This window comes from Vanacampus margaritifer, chromosome 4, assembly GCF_051991255.1.
Source record: "Vanacampus margaritifer isolate UIUO_Vmar chromosome 4, RoL_Vmar_1.0, whole genome shotgun sequence".
Lineage (NCBI taxonomy): Eukaryota > Metazoa > Chordata > Actinopteri > Syngnathiformes > Syngnathidae > Vanacampus > Vanacampus margaritifer.
The window spans coordinates 3,815,001-3,832,649 of NC_135435.1; the positions used below are offsets into that span (position 1 = coordinate 3,815,001).

The 17,649-nt window shown below is 39.4% G+C and overlaps 1 protein-coding gene across 2 annotated transcripts in view; it reads right to left on the reverse strand.

Moving 5' to 3' along the window:
* pop4 (POP4 homolog, ribonuclease P/MRP subunit) overlaps positions 1-15,336 on the reverse strand; it is a 17,077-nt gene extending 1,741 nt beyond the window's left edge. The window contains exons 1-7 of one of the 2 annotated variants that reach the window (XM_077564232.1): positions 15,147-15,336; positions 10,931-10,986; positions 7,954-8,168; positions 7,733-7,810; positions 6,694-6,755; positions 5,997-6,098; positions 1-2,908 (exon numbers count right to left, since the gene is read on the reverse strand). The exon at positions 1-2,908 is cut by the window's left edge and continues 1,741 nt beyond it. In XM_077564232.1, the coding sequence (XP_077420358.1) occupies positions 2,772-2,908; positions 5,997-6,098; positions 6,694-6,755; positions 7,733-7,810; positions 7,954-8,168; positions 10,931-10,986; positions 15,147-15,153 (657 nt within the window). In that variant the 5' untranslated portion in view covers positions 15,154-15,336 and the 3' untranslated portion in view covers positions 1-2,771. Of the gene's footprint in view, positions 2,909-5,996; positions 6,099-6,693; positions 6,756-7,732; positions 7,811-7,953; positions 8,175-10,930; positions 10,987-15,146 lie in introns of both variants that reach the window. The other variant, XM_077564231.1, reaches the window with a different exon arrangement.
* Positions 15,337-17,649: the final 2,313 nt, after the last annotated feature.

The window sequence follows — 17,649 nt, forward strand, 5'->3', positions numbered from 1 at the left end:
GGTGACAACGAGGTTGATGCCGAAGTTGCAGCGTACACGCGGCGGCAGCTTCGACCACGTTTTAAGGCCTCAGAGGCTAGCGGTGCTAGCTCCGGAAAACGTGGTGCACGACCGAGCACTTCTCCGCACGAGGACGTTGATTCGGACGACGACGAAGAGTATCCTGAGTCCGATGGATATTCTTCGGAGGAGTGGGTACAATCTGACCACGGAGAAAGTGATACGGACAGTCTTTTATCCGCAGAAGACTGCGAAGGTAAGCACAAACTTGCTATGAGATACTTTTCCGGCACGCTGTTAGCACCTCGTGTAACGTGAATGTGCATTCATAGATCGCGGATCGTGCTCACAACGACGTCCCTCTGCAAAGACGACAAAGAGAGGTATAAAAAAAAGTGTTTTCAATACACCGTAACAACAAAAGAAAACGGTCTTTCGATATTATTGTAATTGTATATATTTCTTTCAGCTGCAGCTCAGAGTGACACTCCTCAGAGTGAGCAAAATAAAGGTCCAAGGACCAGTGGATCCCAGAAAAAAGGTAAACACATATATAGCATCACACTGATCTAAAATGAATATTATATGATATTGAAATGTATATTTGCAGATCCCAAAAATTCTGGCTGGCATGAAGCAGGCTGGCAGCCAAACTCATTCCCCTTTACTGCGGAGCCAGGACCGAGAGGTGCCGCAGCACAGCTGAATTCGACCCGGCCAGTTGACTTCCTGCAACTCTTCATCACGGACGAGCTTCTGCAGCACATTGCTGATCAGACAAACTTATATGCACGCCAGTCTATGCAAAAACGGGCTGAAAGTCTGCCACACTGCAGGAGTCATGCTTGGAAGCCAGTGTCTGTGTCCGAACTCAAAACTTTTTTTGCACTGCAATTTCTTACTGGTTATATAAACAAGCCCAGTATAGAAATGTATTGGACTCAGGATGAAATAGAGACGACACCATTTTTCAGTCGCGCGATGCCTCGAAACCGCTTCCAGCTCATCTGGAGTTTCCTGCATTTTAACGACAACGAGACACACAGTTCAGACGACAAACTATTTAAAATTTGTCCTGTGTTCAATCACGTTGTAAGCAAATTCAAGGAACTGTTTCAACCGGGCAGGAATATCTGCATTGATGAGGGAATGATGAGTTTCCAGGGACGTCTTTCGTTCAAGGTGTACAACCCCCAAAAGCCGGTCAAATATGGTATCAAATCGTACATTTTGTGTGACTCCCAAACCGGCTATTGTTTTAATATGCAACCCTATGTTGGTATTAGTTGTTCTCTCCCGGACACAGTGTTCAACTTACTGGATCGTCTGCCAGGAAATGGGTACACACTATTTATGGACAATTTTTATAATTCGATTGCTTTGTGTGAACGTCTCCTGGCAGCACGTACCAATGTTTGTGGAACGCTGAGGAAAAACAGGGGTGAACCCAGTGAGATCACATGCCTAACCAACACTGGCCTTGGGGTGGGGGGGAAACTGGTAAGGCACAACACAAATGTTTTGATTGTGGCATGGCAGGACAAACGTTTGTTGAGGATGGTGACAATGTTTCATGAAGATGAAATGCGGACAGTGGAGGTGTGGCGGAAGGCACAAAAAAAAAAAGTGCCTTTCCAAAAACCCATTTGTGTTGTGGACTACAATTCCAAGATGAATGGAGTGGACAAGATGGATCAAAACATCTCATACCACCCATTCACACGTAAAACTTTGAAGTGGCACAAAAAGTTTGTTGCATATATGTTCCAGATATGCATGTTCAATGCATACATATTGCACAAAGCAAAAAATCCTGGGAAGTGTCAACATTTTTTGGAATTCATCCAGCAGGTGGTGAGAGGGTGGCTGTTGCCACAAGACCAGGAGGAAGTTGGGATGGAAGGACATGAAGCCAGACAAAACACCAGGTCACCACATAATGATCCTGAAAGCCGACTTGATGGCAACATGGCCAAACACACGCTGCAACACATTCCTGCTACTCCCCGGAAAAAAAAGCCAGCAAGAAAGTGTAGGGTCTGCACACGAAAGGGCATTCGCAGTGAAACAAACCTGTGGTGCAAATCCTGCTGTATCCCCTTGCACCCAGGGGAGTGTTTCACTGTATACCACACAAAAAGAAAAATTGTGTAGTTCAAACTCCACACAATTGTAAATAGTCACACATGCACACCTTTGTAAATACTTTGTCAAATTGTTACGCTGTTCTGTAAATAAACTGTTACGCTGTTCTGTAAATAAACTGATTATTTTGCAAACTAAAAACACTTTTTCATTGTTGGTGGTGGTGTATTACAGAAGTAAAGCACTATTTAGGTGTTTGTGGCATCATTTATGGACAAAAAGAAGTGTAGAATTCACTGGAGTGCATGAAATAACATCGTTTCACAAAAAGCTCTTTTTCTCCTCTTTTTGTTTCAAAACAGAGCATTTCGGTGAAACTAACCTATTTTCTATTGTTGATTGCTGAAGAACGGAATAAGGTAGAAACAAACTTTTTTTTTCTGATGAAAGATGAGAGTCCAATCTTTCATTTGGTAGTATGTGTTTCCATAGTCCAAACACAACAGTTTCTGTGGACCTTGAAAGATCAGTCAAAATGCTTAAATCGGCTGGCACTGGGGACAACCCGTTTTTGAAAACGTCTGGCAGTCAAAGAGTTAAATAAATGACCCAAACAGTTCTCATTGGCTGAGTCAACCATATACAGTAAGCATACCGGTACCCTGCTTTTTTTTATTATTATTATTTTACAAGTCAATGGTTCCACTGGCTTTGAACTTCTTTGCTGAGCGTTCGCTGGCTCTATGCTCAAACTTGTTTCCATAGATGCAAGAGATGAAGCCATTTATCTCGACTTGAAAAACGCTGTTCCTCTTTGGAATTACTGTTTTAAAAAAGAGAAAAGAGAAATGAATTGAAAGAATGGGATAACTCGTATGTGCAGAAAAACAGACAGAGAGAAATGGTGATAATGTGTATGTGGAAAAAGTTTTACATCTTTGAGTTCATCTCATAAAAAATGGTAGCAAAAACAACAGTGTTGCGTTTATATTTTTGTTGAGTACATATAATAATAATAATGTGTGAGCGCCATACCGATTAATAACCCAATATAAGTTTTCATCTTTTGTGCAGTGACGTGAGACCACTGACATTTTTGCCCTAGCTGGAGTGTGTTGGCTCGGGTCAGTGCTTATATATTGGTTTTAATATGAGGTGCGCCCAGAGTTCTTCAGTAAAAATCTAACTACAGTAATTTCTGGCCTATTAGGCGCACCTGGCCATGAGCTGTGCTAGCTAAATTTGGGGAATACTCGAGTTTGTTACACATATAAACCACACCAGACTGTAAGCCGCACGTGTTTTCATGTTACCACAACGGGTTTCCGCTACTTTCTTTTCCATAATGAGGGCGCAAATTGTCTCTCCTACTGTATTTGGGCTCACTTGGATTGTTTTGCTCTGCCTGACGCTCTTGCAATTCCTTTATAGTGCGCTCCATTGTGATCTGATGGATAAGCCGCACCTTTGTATTAGCCACAGGGTCGAACGCAAGTAACAAAAGTAGCGGCTTAGTCCAAAAATTACTGTACTGCAACTGTGTAGCATCTGCGGGTATATTGATTACCTTGAACACTGGGCCATTGAAATAACCTCGGAGAATTGAGGGTAATTATCTGTCCACCATTCAGTTTCAAAGCTGTCGCAATCTTCAACAACGTCATTGCCTACATATATATTACTTAACAACTCTTACCAATATATCACTGTCGACTGGTTCCACTGGTTCGAAGACCTCAGTGCTTCGTCTATCACTGCCGTTATTTATTTCATAATTCCTGCGAATCGATGCGTTAGCCATGAATGCTCGAGAAAAAAATCAAAGAAATGCTACGAGGCCCAGTTCACCCTCGTGTGTATATTCTGATGCATTTCATCGGCTAAGTCACAGGGCGACCATCTTGCGCATCCATCTCGCGAGCAGACTACTGTATAAACTATACGGTACACGTACAGCTGAGACATATACAGCTCGTAGGCAGTCAGTATAAGGCCGGGTGCGGGGTGGGGGTATGTGGCGGGGTGGTCCCTATTTTTGAACAAATTAACAAGTGGACGGTATGTGCTGCTTTGAAGACCCCCTTTTTCTTTTATCACTCAGTTACTTAGACCCCAATATTAGATTTGGCAGAGGCATCTTTTGTTGAATTACAGTTATAATTCTTTAATAAATACATAAAAAATTCTTCCTTTAAACATCATTAAGCATATCATTTGTACATGTATTTAAGGAAAGTTGTAAAATGTCTGAAGCCCTCTTGTTTATGTTTAACAAATTTAAAACATCATAAATCATGCTGTTTCTACTAAGTACTGTATCAAATGTTCTCCAATTTCGATACTGTAAATGTATAGGATCGTATGCCGAGAAACGTTTCTTGGGTGGAGTAATATGGCGGCAACGCGACTTCAAAAGTCTTGGCCTATCGGCTATCCAGTCATATATTCAGATCAGAGGTTGAACTGCTTGGTGCAGGCTAGCTAGCAAATAGCGGCTAACGCTGGAGATCCTAACACCGGAGCCAGCGCTCAATGCTGGCAACAGGCACCGTATAATACAATGTCAGCGTAATTAAATCCTTAATTAGCGATTGAACTTGATTTAAAGATGACATTCAATCAATCAATTGTTGTGTTGTTGACATTCATGACAAAAGTCTACAAGACACCGTAACCAGAGTGACAAAAAAAAAACGAGTCAAGTCAGACTAGTCAGCGGTCATGCTGCGACATGCAGCCATTTTGGAAATATTTTATTTTGAAGTTAGCCTCACCCCTGGTTGCGTGTTCAATCATGGATAGCATGAACAACTGCTGCTGCTTCTAGCTTGACTAGTTTTACTGATGGTCTCTACACACCAACATTTTTTGTAAACAAGGTACTTAATTACATAAATGTGTAACATTAGACAAAATATGTTGTAATGTAAGTACACCTTTTTCGTAGCATCTAGATACTGTTATACATTATTAACATTTTTAATACTTTATTTCATATACTAACCATTGTTATACATTATTAACATTTTAATTATTTATATTAACCATGTTGAAATGTTTTATAGATGTGAAGTAGGTAAAGTAGTTTTGAACTCAGTATAATGTGACCTTAAGATGAGACACATTGTTTGGTCTAGAAGTTCCTTCTCTGTGCGAAAACACATTTCTGTTCGTGAGAGAGAGCGCACACTCATATAACTATGTTACATTAGGAGCTGGTGAGTTCAACTTGTTTGTGAGATTTTGTTATGGGAGAAAGTACTGAGAAGTGCCTTGAAAGTATATTTTGACTAGAGACGAATACAGCTGTATCTGTGTGCTGAGAATTCTGTTTTCAACCTGTATTTTTCCATTATATAACACATTTACTTATTCATGAGGGGCGGTGTTGGAGACACTGTTCTTGCGATTTGATTGTAATAAAGTGTGGGCTCTTCGAAAGAGGAGTGGCATTATTGATCTGAAACTGTTGGAGTTTGATTCAATGATGTAACGGAGATCTCCGGAATAAATCATCCTGCGCAGGAACTCTGTTCATTTCTTATCCCATAATTTGATTTATTGGGCACGCAAAAGTATGGATTTTTAATATACCTTCTTCAATACTGGTAAAGGGGATCTTTATGATTCCATGGGACGATTTTGGATTAATTTATTTGCAAAGAAATTTGTCTTATTCACTGGATTTTACGGTAGATTGTTAAATTCATCATGATGCGACGTGACGATTCCATTCTGATTCATATTCCTGCCCTAGTGTGTTGTCTTAAATCCAGTACCATCAACAAATAACGATGGCTGTAAAAATCAATCATTGTAAGAATCGAGATTATTTTTTCCTACAAATGAAATGGAGCCAGCGATTACATTTGCAGTATTCTGAAGTGAAATAAGAAGAAACAGTTGTTTACCTTTGAATTTATCCTGTTTTGTAATAATTTTGAAAACATGCTTGAACTCCTGGATCAGAATTCCTGTAGCGCCCACATATGATGGGCATTTGGACCGAACCACTGTTTAAGAAGAAAAAAAAACAGATAAAGACAAGGACACATTTAATGAAAAACAACAACCATGATCTATTTGTGTGTGGGATTTATTGCTGCAGCGGTGGTTTTGAGTAGTCTGGTTCTACGGGACCATCTGTGGCTGGTGCAGCCGTGTTTCTTTGCAAGTCTCACAGAATACCGTGTTCTATTGCTATGAAACATAGAACCTACCAAAAGAAAGATTAGTGTCTCTTTCATCAGGAAAAAAGTATACTTGTATCGGTTTCCCTTTTGCAGCAATTAGCATTAGAATATAGCTAAGTTTCATAATTATTCACATTCCTGTTGAAAACACTGCCAAAAAGAGCTTGTTGCAACATGGCGGATCTCTTATACCATGTTGCCACCTGCTGTTAAACAAATAAAAACACAATACAATGATTTGCAAATCATGTTCATGCTATATATAACTGAATATAGTACAAAGACATGATAATGTTCAAACTGATAAACTTTGTTTTCAGCTAATTATCATTAGCTTGGAATTTTATGGCTACAACACGATCCAAAAAAGATACACAGTGTTATCTAAATGGTGTTTAAATAACAATTTACTTACCTGTGATAATGGCACCATGGAAGTCCGCCTTCAATAGTTTCTGCTGCACAGACTGCGGATTGCTGCAATAGAAGCACAATTGTCAACCTAATGAAGCATCCTAGAAATGCACGATAAATAACTAAGCTAAATAACTAATACTTATCCATCCATGCATCCATTTTCAATACTGCTGTTCTCACTAAGGTCGTGGGTGAGCTAGAGCCAATCCCAACTGACTTTCAGATAGAGACAGAACACACACTGTACAGTACAGGTCACCAGCCAATTGCCAAATGCCTAAACCACAATTTCACCATGTTGCTATTATTATTACATTCCATTAATTGATAAATCACAAAGATAGTAAGTCTCCTCATCAAATTTATCATCTGATCATTAGTGCTGTCACTATTAAATACCTTTAGAATCAATTAATCTATCGATTATTCAATCGATTAATCGGGTTCATTTTCATTTCCCATTAAAGTGTATAAAAAAAAAAACATTTTCTTCCCCCTGATTACTGTTTATTAACCAGTGATTAGTGTTTTTTAGTACTTTGGTACTTTGTATTCGTATAGGGATTTTTTTAAAAAGGCGGGAGTGATGCTCTACTATGTTACCGCCGGTTTGGTCATTGTTTTCAAAAGTATAAACAGATGTTTGCAAATGTCTTATTTTGATTAAACACAGAAGATAATCAATCTTCTGTCATGAATGACTACAGAAATCAGTGAACAATTACTGTTGATATGCTGAAATCAGAGGATTTGGACAATTATAAATAAAAAAAAATGGCTCCACACGATTACTTGATTATTAAAATAGTTGTCGATTAATTTGATTATTGATTACTCGATTAATTTTGACATCTCTAATGGTAATATTTAGTGTTGAGAGGCTGAAATACCAAGGATGTGGAAAAAATAACATTGAACAAAAGCTCTCTAAACTATTAAAATAACTAGACTAATTTGATAATTAGTTGTTGATTAATCGATTAATCGCTGCAGCTCTACATAGAATTCTATATATGAAAGATTTTGAGATTATTTACCTTGTTGGCTTCAATCCATTGCAAAGGTCAATAATATATTGTTTCCAGAGCAAATGGAGAGGTAAAAAAAGCTCATACCTGCAATGATAATGACCAATTCAGTGACACTGGGAAGAAAGAGTACAGATTCGTCTGAAATATAGCTTTACATAACAGTGATGACAATGCTGGATTGTTTTGATTCAGAAACAATTACATTTGACTGCATATCCATGACTAACCTCTGGTGTTCGCTATTTACATGGAACAGCTTCTTTTCCCTCTTCTGCTCAGCATTTAATCCTTTGGTGCTCTTTTTGCTCAGCTTCTTTTTCTGTGGCCTGAAGTACTCCAGGATCAGTGCCTTATGACTCAGTAGACTTTTTGCATTCGTTTCACGCAGATCAGTGTTACTCTTCAGAAATGAGTTAGTGATAGCACGAGCTTTGGAGACAACCTGAGGCTAGTAAATGACATGAAAGAAAGCAAGATGACATGTAGACACTCTGTGAAGTAATTTCAGACATTTGTTTATATATGTGAGGCTACGTTCACTCTGCAGGCAAATGCGACAGAAATCAGGGTTTTTTGTCCAAATGCGACCTATATCTAACTTTTTGATGTCAGTACAGTGATACGTATACGGATACATATCTAGATTTTTGCAATGCGACCTCAGTGTGAACAGCCAGGTCGCATATATTAGAGATAGACAGATATGTTTTTTTCAGGGCCGATACCAATGCTGATTATTAGTAGAGGTGGTGGTATTTTCGCATATTTTTTTTTAAAACACAAATTAATTACCAATCAAACAAGACTTTGTTGTAATGTCTTAAAGCTATTTAAAATAAATTTATTAAGCAGTAAATAATGAGTGCTTATTGAACATCATTTTAGGCTTTTCAAAATGTAGAAGTTTTTTTATTTTCTTATCTTAAACAATATATCCATCAATCTATTTTCTTAACCGCTTATTCCTCACAAGGGTCGCGGGGTTACTGGACAGAGGTGGCAAATCCAGGTCCAGAAAGTAAAAACCCTGCCACAGTTTGGCTTTTGCCCCAGGTGCTAGCTAAAGCTAAAGCTAGCTAAAACCCCTGCTGTGGCAGGGTTTTTACTTTCTGGACCTGGACCACCTCTGGTGCTGGAGCCTATCCCATCCATCTTAAACTTCTGTGACTTAGTGACGTCAAAAAGACAAGGAAGTGCACTCGAACCAGCCCCCTCGGGTTAGTGGCACCACCTCTGGTAAAGGTTTGTCACGCTCACTGAAATTCAAGATGCTGGCTGCTTCTTTCTTTTTCTCTCCCTGCTCGCAAATTCTCCGTGGAGAGGGCAAACATTGATCAGGAAAAAGTGGTTGCTTCCTTTGTCCCTTTGAGTCTTTGAGAAGACAGTGGATTAATTTTATTTTCAAAGAACGTGTACCGACATAATTTCTCAAAGTACTGTTTTGCTAGTGAAAGCCTGTTCAGAGCTGGATTTGCAACACGTTTAAACATAACGGATCGGTCCCAACAGTGTGAGACGACTGCAAACGGGAAAGATGTTAAGTTTAACATTTTTGATCTGGCCTTCCTTCCTATCCTTTCTAATAAGAGATGTGCACCTTCTACCATATTATGTGTATTTTTAGTGCCTAAAGTGGGAGCTACATTTGTCGTGTGGAGGTTGTTTGGTTACAAGGTCAGATATGATAAAGCAGACGGTGGTTGGATAATATGAAGCGGTTGCGTATTGTTTTGTCAAGATACAATCCGCGGTGGTTAATTTTCCGTGACTGGCAACTCGCCACCTAGTTGACATGACTTTGTGATGCTAACCGGCCGCTAAGTGGTCTCGACGTGACGGCTTGAACGTTGCGACCGCGCAGTGGCCTAAATGTGCACATTTGTGTTATTCATAACCGCTTGTAAATGTCTACAAGCATTTACAGCAAATCGGAGACATTCACAGCAAAATAACGTTTGCGGTAGATTTGCCGAACAATCACATATTCTTCAACTTTATTTATTATTCAACTTTTCCACATATTGAAATAGTTCTCAAATGTGTAAAAGACATGTCTGTATTTTTCTTTTCTTCTGCTCCCATGGCCAGTCGGTTCCATTCACAACATTAGCACATGGCTACCATGACCGAAATCACTGCCCCTTCGAGAGAGAACGGTATAGCCTAGGCGTGGCCTGGTGCAGCTATTTACATAAAAGTGACACACCCCTAAAACAGGCTGTTTTGAACAGAGTGTTTTTTGGCTGATTTAGGGACAGCAAAAATATTAGATTTAAAGTTAATTTTGACAAATGCATGTCACAGACATGTCTTTTACACATTTGAGAACTATTTTAGTATGTTGAAAAGTTTAATAATATGAGACCTTTAATGTAACTGAGTTACTTTATTTTAAAATAGGGATGCATGATAATGCTATTTTCAACCGATTCCGATAAACCAATAATTTAGGAAGTGCTGATGTCGATAACTGATAAGTAAGCCCATAGTTGTTTGCAAAATTAACTTGAATACAAATATACTTTCAAGTCCTAACGTGTACAAATACATTGAAACATTGTGTAAAGAACCATGAAGCAGCATTTTATTGATAGCTCTGCTTCAAAGACAAACAGTAACTCATTTTGAGTTTGCCAAAACAAAACAGTCATGTTTTAAAAATGCAACACAGAAAAGAAAGCCCACACTGGCGACTGCCATGTCGCCATGATGCATCTTCTGTGAACACAAGGTCGTGCGTATTATGATGTCACAAATGTGCAACACCACTATAGGAGAGGGAAGGGGTTGAGGAGTTAGGCACAACTTGAGCCACAACCACAATAGATGGACCAACGTGGCATGTCTATTATTATTGGCAGATTTCTTTATTATCTGGTTTATCTGTATGACGTAAAATTGGTTGATAATTGTCGATAATTATCGGCAGCTTTCTTTATTATCTGTTTTATCTGTTTGACGTCAAATTGGTCGATAATTGCCAATAATTATCGGCCACCGATATTATCGTGCATGCTTATTTTAAAAAGTAATGCATTCGAGTATTAGTTATTGTAAAAAGTAACTAAGTTAAAGTAATGCGTTACTAGTAACTAGTTACTGCAACACTGCTCATAACTGAGGTAACACAGTTACCGATTTCCAATTTGTTGTGTGAAAATGCATTTTATTGCTCGCAAAGCAAATTAAATGTGATCTACTCACCTCAACGCCAAGAACTTCAACAAGGTCACGAGGAATGGTGGCATTCACATCTGCTTCTATAAGGAAAAAAAGTGATGTAAATAGAAATATGAAGCAATAACATGTTAGTGCAAAACAGTGAGACAAGCTGGAACGTTCGGTGATAATTCCCACTGGGACTGGAAAGCAGCATTACTAGTTACAGTATCTCACAAACATGAGTACACCTTGCACCTTTCTGTAGATATTTATTTATATCTTTTCGTGGAACAACACTGACGAAAGGACACTTTCACACAATGAAAAGTGGTCTGTGTGCAGCTTATATAACGGTGAATTTATTGTTCCCTCAAAATAATTAAAAAGTAAGGATGGGTGAGGTACCGGTATCGGTACCAATACCAGCTTTATCTTAAGGTATCGGTACTCGTGACGGTGGCTGATACCAAGGAGAAAAAGGGGGTGTTCAAAGCAGCACATACCATCCACTTGTTAAACATTAGTGACCACCCCGCCAGCCACTGACCCCACCCCTTACCCCCAGCCCTATACTAAGAGCCTACGAGCTGTATATGTCTTATCTGTACATATACGCACAGTTGCTAGCGAGATAGGAGGAGTAAGACGGCCGCATTGTGGCTTCAACGGCTTACACGGGCTTGTATGGGTTATCCAGTAATATACACAGATCAGTGACATATACATACAGATTAGACGTATACAGCTCGTATCGTAGGCTCTTAGTATAGTGTCGGGGGTGGTGGTTGTCAGTGGCTCCTTGCCCCCTTTTCAAGATGGCTGGCACATTGCTATTCGCCACACAATATGACATAATTGTGACGGCACGCCAACTACGGGAATCATAACCTAGTGCTTGTCGCAGGACATGATACTTATCATGGGAACTGTCTTTAAAAAATCAGACAATGCTGCTTTTCTGTTGTAAATCAATCAATCTTTAAAATTTTAACCAAATACCTGAATATAGATTGAAAATGATTTGTAAATCATTGTATTCTGTTTTTATTTACATATATACAACATCCCAATGTCACTTGTATTATGGTTTGTTAGGACAGACTACCGAGAGTCATTAGGAGTTACAATTTCAAGTTGCATTTCTGTTCAAACAAAAATATAAGGCAGTGGAGAATTTGCCGTGAACGGCAACTCTCCTGCTAACAACTATTTTGCCGTGAACGGCTCTGATTGGTCAATCGCCTGACCGAGTCATACACTGGGTGTGGTTTCTACCTTGCTTCACCCTCTTCTGTGTCTTTTCACTAAGTTTTCATTCTGTTTTGCCATCGAAAATAGACTGCTATTTGAATTACCGGCCTAATCGGAACCTTCAAGCTGTTATTGGCCTTACCAGCCTAGTCCTCACCATAACCATGTGTGAGTGCATGAATATATCCATTAGTGTCATCACAATACCAAAATTTTGACTTCAATACCATACCTGTATAAAATACCTCTATACCGGTACTGAAACGGTACCTTGACAAAAATCTAAAACAGCAGCAAAATTAAAACTGACAAAAGAACTTCAAATTATTTTTACATTTTATTAATTCAAAATATTAGGATTTATACATTTTAATTTATGTACATACTGTATATATTTATGTATATACCATGTGCTTTCACATTGCATGCCATATTCTTGAAGTACTGTATTTGACTGCATTTGATGTCATCCGTTTTAAATATTGGTAATACAGTGACACTCCAATGACTCAATGCAATGTTGCTTGAGTGTGCGACTGCGTGCATGTCTCTGCTCTTCTCCATTCCGCTCCCAACTAGTTGAATGCGTAATCAAATACTACAAACTGAGAAAAAGATAATTCGCACTCAAATTATTTTTTAAGGGAAGTGTCAAAAATACGTCACAACCTGTCGCTCTGTCAGTTGTCTGAGCTTTTTCTATGCATAACTGTAATTTCCTACCGTGTGCCTGTTCATTGAACCTTGAGTCCACTGCAGGAGTGATTGTTGCTTTTCCCTTCTGCTTCTCCGTGAAAAGCATTTGCTCTTGTTACAAAACGTTTCTAAAACTGATGCTTCTCAATGAGGTGTGGACGGCCAGCGAGCGCTTCCGTGCAAGCCATCTTCCTGCGCCCTCTCGCACACACTCTGAAAGAGGCGTGCCGCTTACTTAAGGTGTTTTTCACATATCGGTAGACAGCCGGACAGCTTTTAAAGCAGAGTTGGCGGGCCGTCTCGTATTTATTTTTGTAAGTACCAGTGCAAAAAAAAAAAGATACTGAGCCGTTTTTGACGCCAAAACACCGCGGTACTGGTACCGGTATCCAGTGCAACACTAGTATCCATTGTAAAGGGTCTAGGAGTGTACAGAAAAGCACTATATAAATCTGATGTATTGTTATTATTATTATTAATATTATTAACATAACCATCTGAGCATATAGGGTGTTGTGTTGTCATGGAATTGTAGTTTAAAAATAAAATAATTTAAAAAAAAATTTAAAAAAAGCTTGACTCAAACCTGTGATCTTGCGCTTTTGGGGTGAGCGCCTTGTCGATTATGACACGAGCCAGTACACCATGGATAACGCGGGCGTCCAGGAGTTTTATAAATTTATGAAAATTTCTGGTTGACATTGCGTGACTAATAGGAGGATCCTGTGACGATATTGTTTGTTGTGCGCGTCACGGGAAGAATCGGGAACTGTGTGGCAAGAAACAGCGTGTTTTACATGTAGTTCAATGGTTTTGTACATTTGGAGGATGATTATGGGAAGCAGACAGTTCATTCAGATAAAAAGTTTTATTGCATTCCCACCAAAAGGGGCCGCGAAAAAAGAATGGAGAAATGGCTGCGAGCAATCAGGAGGGTATAACTTGACGCTCAAAGCCTGGATTCCGGCTGATGCTGACAGGGTTTGTGAGGCTCACTTTATTACTGGTAAGTACTTGAGACTATATATTTGTTATTTGGAGAGGATTAAAAAAATAATAAATTTAGTTTGTTCAGTATGAGTCATATTGTTTTCGCAATCTCATTCAGGTGTTCCAGAGCACGATCGACAGACACCCTGACTTGTTCCTCGCCTTGAAATGGGCTATCTTGGATGGCTAAACCTGAAGGCTAAAGAAAAAAACATCCAACGGTTACAAACGGAGGATCAAAATGCAAGGAGTGTCAGAATTGTGTCATGGACATATGAGACAAAATATGTATTTTTTGTGACTAGTTTTATACTTGGGTGCACATATCTTGCTCATCTTATCCGCATAAATAGGACATTCTGCATCCGTGTTTTGATACCTGCCAGCCTCACATGTGTATGCAGTAGCTATAGTTGTAAGTCCTATCCTGACAGCTGCAATGCTGCTACAATGCTACGTAACATGGCGGCATGTTTCTCCAGGACTGGATTTGAAAAGAAGAATGGTTGGTTTTGGTGACGTACTTCCACAAACTTACTGTAATGCGATACACCACTTGCACCTCTTTTACTTCGGCACCACAAAGGACATTTATCAATGAAGAATATTTGCCCAGGGCTTTGTATTAAATTAAGAGTCTGTCTGGCCAGGAATCAGGTGAGTCGGACCAACGTTTATCATTATCCCAGATCTCATATGGTCTTTGAATAATGTCCCTCGGCCGTAAAAGTGCTTAAATACTGGCGATTTCACCCGCTAAGCTTATTGTTGTACCTCGAATTAATACAGCGCGGCTGAGCCCGTTATTATTTTCTGCCACACAACCAGCCGCGCATGCGCCAATATTGTCAACACTAGTGGTACCACTATCTCGAGGTACGACAGTGGTGTCCAAACTCGGTCCTCGGGGGCCGGTAGTCCTGCAGGTTTTGGAGGTTTCCCTGCTCCAACGCACCTGTTTCAATCAACAGGATTGTTATCAGGCTTAGTAGAGCTTGCTGATGAGCTTCAGCTGTGTTGGAGGAGAGAAATATCCAAAACCTGCGGGACTACCGGCCCCCGAGGACCGAGTTTGGACACCACTGCCGGCGTAGACTCTTTTTTGGGATTTGAAAATATGGTCATCGGTAGTGCTCGAACGATTCACGGCAAAACAGCACAGGTGGCACGTTGCCAGTCACGGCAAAATATCCACGTCTAAAATATATATATATAGCGTGCAGCCTCGCCATACTGAAACTGCTGGAAGAGTAGAAAGGTAATGTTGGGGTTGGAAAAGTGACGCTGACGAATTATCATATCATCCTTAAATGCTACGTACCATCCATGTTTATGTATGTCCTTGTCCAAGTTGGTACAAATCCCAACTGTAAATCCCGTCTGTTATTCACGTGTCCACAGCGCGTACTTCCTCGTTTAGCTTTTCAACTTCTTCTTCGATTGTTTTCTTTCTTTCTTCTTCTTTTGAATTTAAACAGTGGTTGTTAAACCAACTCCGCCACATACCGGCCTGGAGTCTGGAGTAGCAGTACGGTTGTTTATAAAGTTGCCCTAGATGCAGAGTGCAGTTCGAGGCTTAAACGTTTGATTGACTCCGCTCACACGGATTTTTCAAAATGGTTTAAACTAGTTTTTACAACAAAATTTGCACATTTAATGATGCCGTATTGTGAAGTAAAGTTGTTGTTTTTTTTAACACATAATGGAGCATCTAAAATTACAAACACTCGAGCCTCAGTTAGCCGGGGCGGAGCTAAACTAAACAGTTTGAGGAAGAGGCGGTTGAGGTTAGTATTTAGGTTTTGGTCAGTTTTTAATATTTGTTGTTCAATAAAGTGTTCAAAACATACTGTAATTGTTATGTGGTAGGGTTATGTTCAGGGTTAGGTTTAACAAGAAAGAAAGAAAAAGAAAAAAGTTTCAAGGTCGAAAATCGAGTGGGCGGAGTCAAAGTTTCAGTCCACCTGACATTGAGGCACGCCTCGAACTGCGCTCTGCAGCCAAGGCTTACTCTTGTTTATTGGCCATTGGCACAACTGCAAACAACTTAATGATGCATTACCGCCACCAAGTGGTTATATACGATGTGGACGCAGTGCACGGACTTGCGTTTGTGTGCTAAAAGCACTTATCTTGAAATTGTTTGGTGAGCGGACTGTTTTAATGTTTTTCGTATAATGCGGATAACAATCATGGGAATTAGTTTTAATAACTAAGTTGGATGACTTCACCATATTGAGGCTTTGGTGCCAAGGAGTCACCTAAGCAAGATTTGTTGTGGGGCGTTTACGACGCACAGTACAACTTTCATTTTAGATGCTTTTGTTTTTTGTGATGATTAAAGGAGTTTTGAAAATGGTAGTTACTGTATTTTTGTTTGTTTTTACAGTATTTTTTGCTGCTACATGCTGTCCTTTCATTGGTTATACTAAGGCTACTCTTTTAGTCCGCCTTGCTGGTGGTCTGTCTTGCCTGCATGCTTTGAAACGTATATTTTGGGTTTGCTGGTTTGTCCGCCACAAGTGTTTTTTGTTCAGATCCATATAGGAAGTGCCCACTGCTCATGTTCGAGCCATTCATTAAAATGTTTTTTGTTTTTTTAAATCATGGTGAAAGTACCTTTTTACATGAACAGAATAAAAAATGTGATGTGACTTTATAGCTGGCCCTTTTTTTTTTTTTTTTTTTTTACTTTTTACTTAGTGCTGTGTATTAAATGGTGGAATAACGCCGGCAAATGATAGCTTTACATTTATATCATCAAAATGGAAAAGCTGTCGCTGATTATATTTTAACTTATCTTGATTGTCTAGCTCAGTGGTGGGCAAACGCGGTCCTCGAGGGCCGGAGTCCTGCATGTTTTGGATGTTTCCTTTCTCCAACACAGCTCTGCATAAGCCTGATAACGATCCTGTTGATTGGAATCAGCTTGCGTTGGAAAAGGGAAACCTCCAAAACCTGCAGAACTCCGGCCCTCGAGGGACCGAGTTTGCCCACCCCTGCTCTAGATGAAGGCTGAAAAATGCTAGTCGGGGTTTACAGAGACTGATGCTGTCTTTCATTGATGGACTGTTGAGCAGGTTTGTGTGGCTGTCTAATTTAGGGCAAATAACCCAGGTGGTAATCCCAGGGTTATTGGTTCTGGAGGACACCTTTAACTGTTCACTTGACCTATGAAAGGGTGATGGCACATGCAAGATCTGTATGTTATTGGCTTACCATGTCCTGTGACATAAAAACTTTGTGTGGACAGTGTGGTCTGTCACGGGAGCAAGTCTCCAGTTCCCGAATGGCGGAAACTCACAACAAAACGAATAACACACATTGTATATTTAATTACAAGAGGTTTGTTTTAAAAACATCTACAGTACTAATGCTAAAGTTAATTGACTGCTATTACTGTATTTCAGTATATTCTAATTTGACTTTTGTTACCAATTTATTTTCTGGTTGCGCTTTCAAGTTATATTTAATAAGTTGAGTTTTCAAGGATTCAATTAATTTTTATTTTCATACTGACACACATTTTCACTTGATATGGCACGAAATATGATACCTGAGGTCCCAGGTTAGGTAAATCGTGAGATTTGTGAAAATTAAAATAGGGCATAAGATAAAATAAATACTGTATGATAAAGCAATAAGGGTGATACTTATTTGTGGTTTGAGTGTGCAAAAATGCAATGCAGTAAAGATGTGGATACAGCAGAATGAAAATGCAAGAGGCTGCAAGATGTTTACAAGGTTCTTTTGTAATTAACAACAAAATTGCTTAAGAATAAAGTGTTCAATTTACAGGGATGTTTAGGCATGAAATTATGATG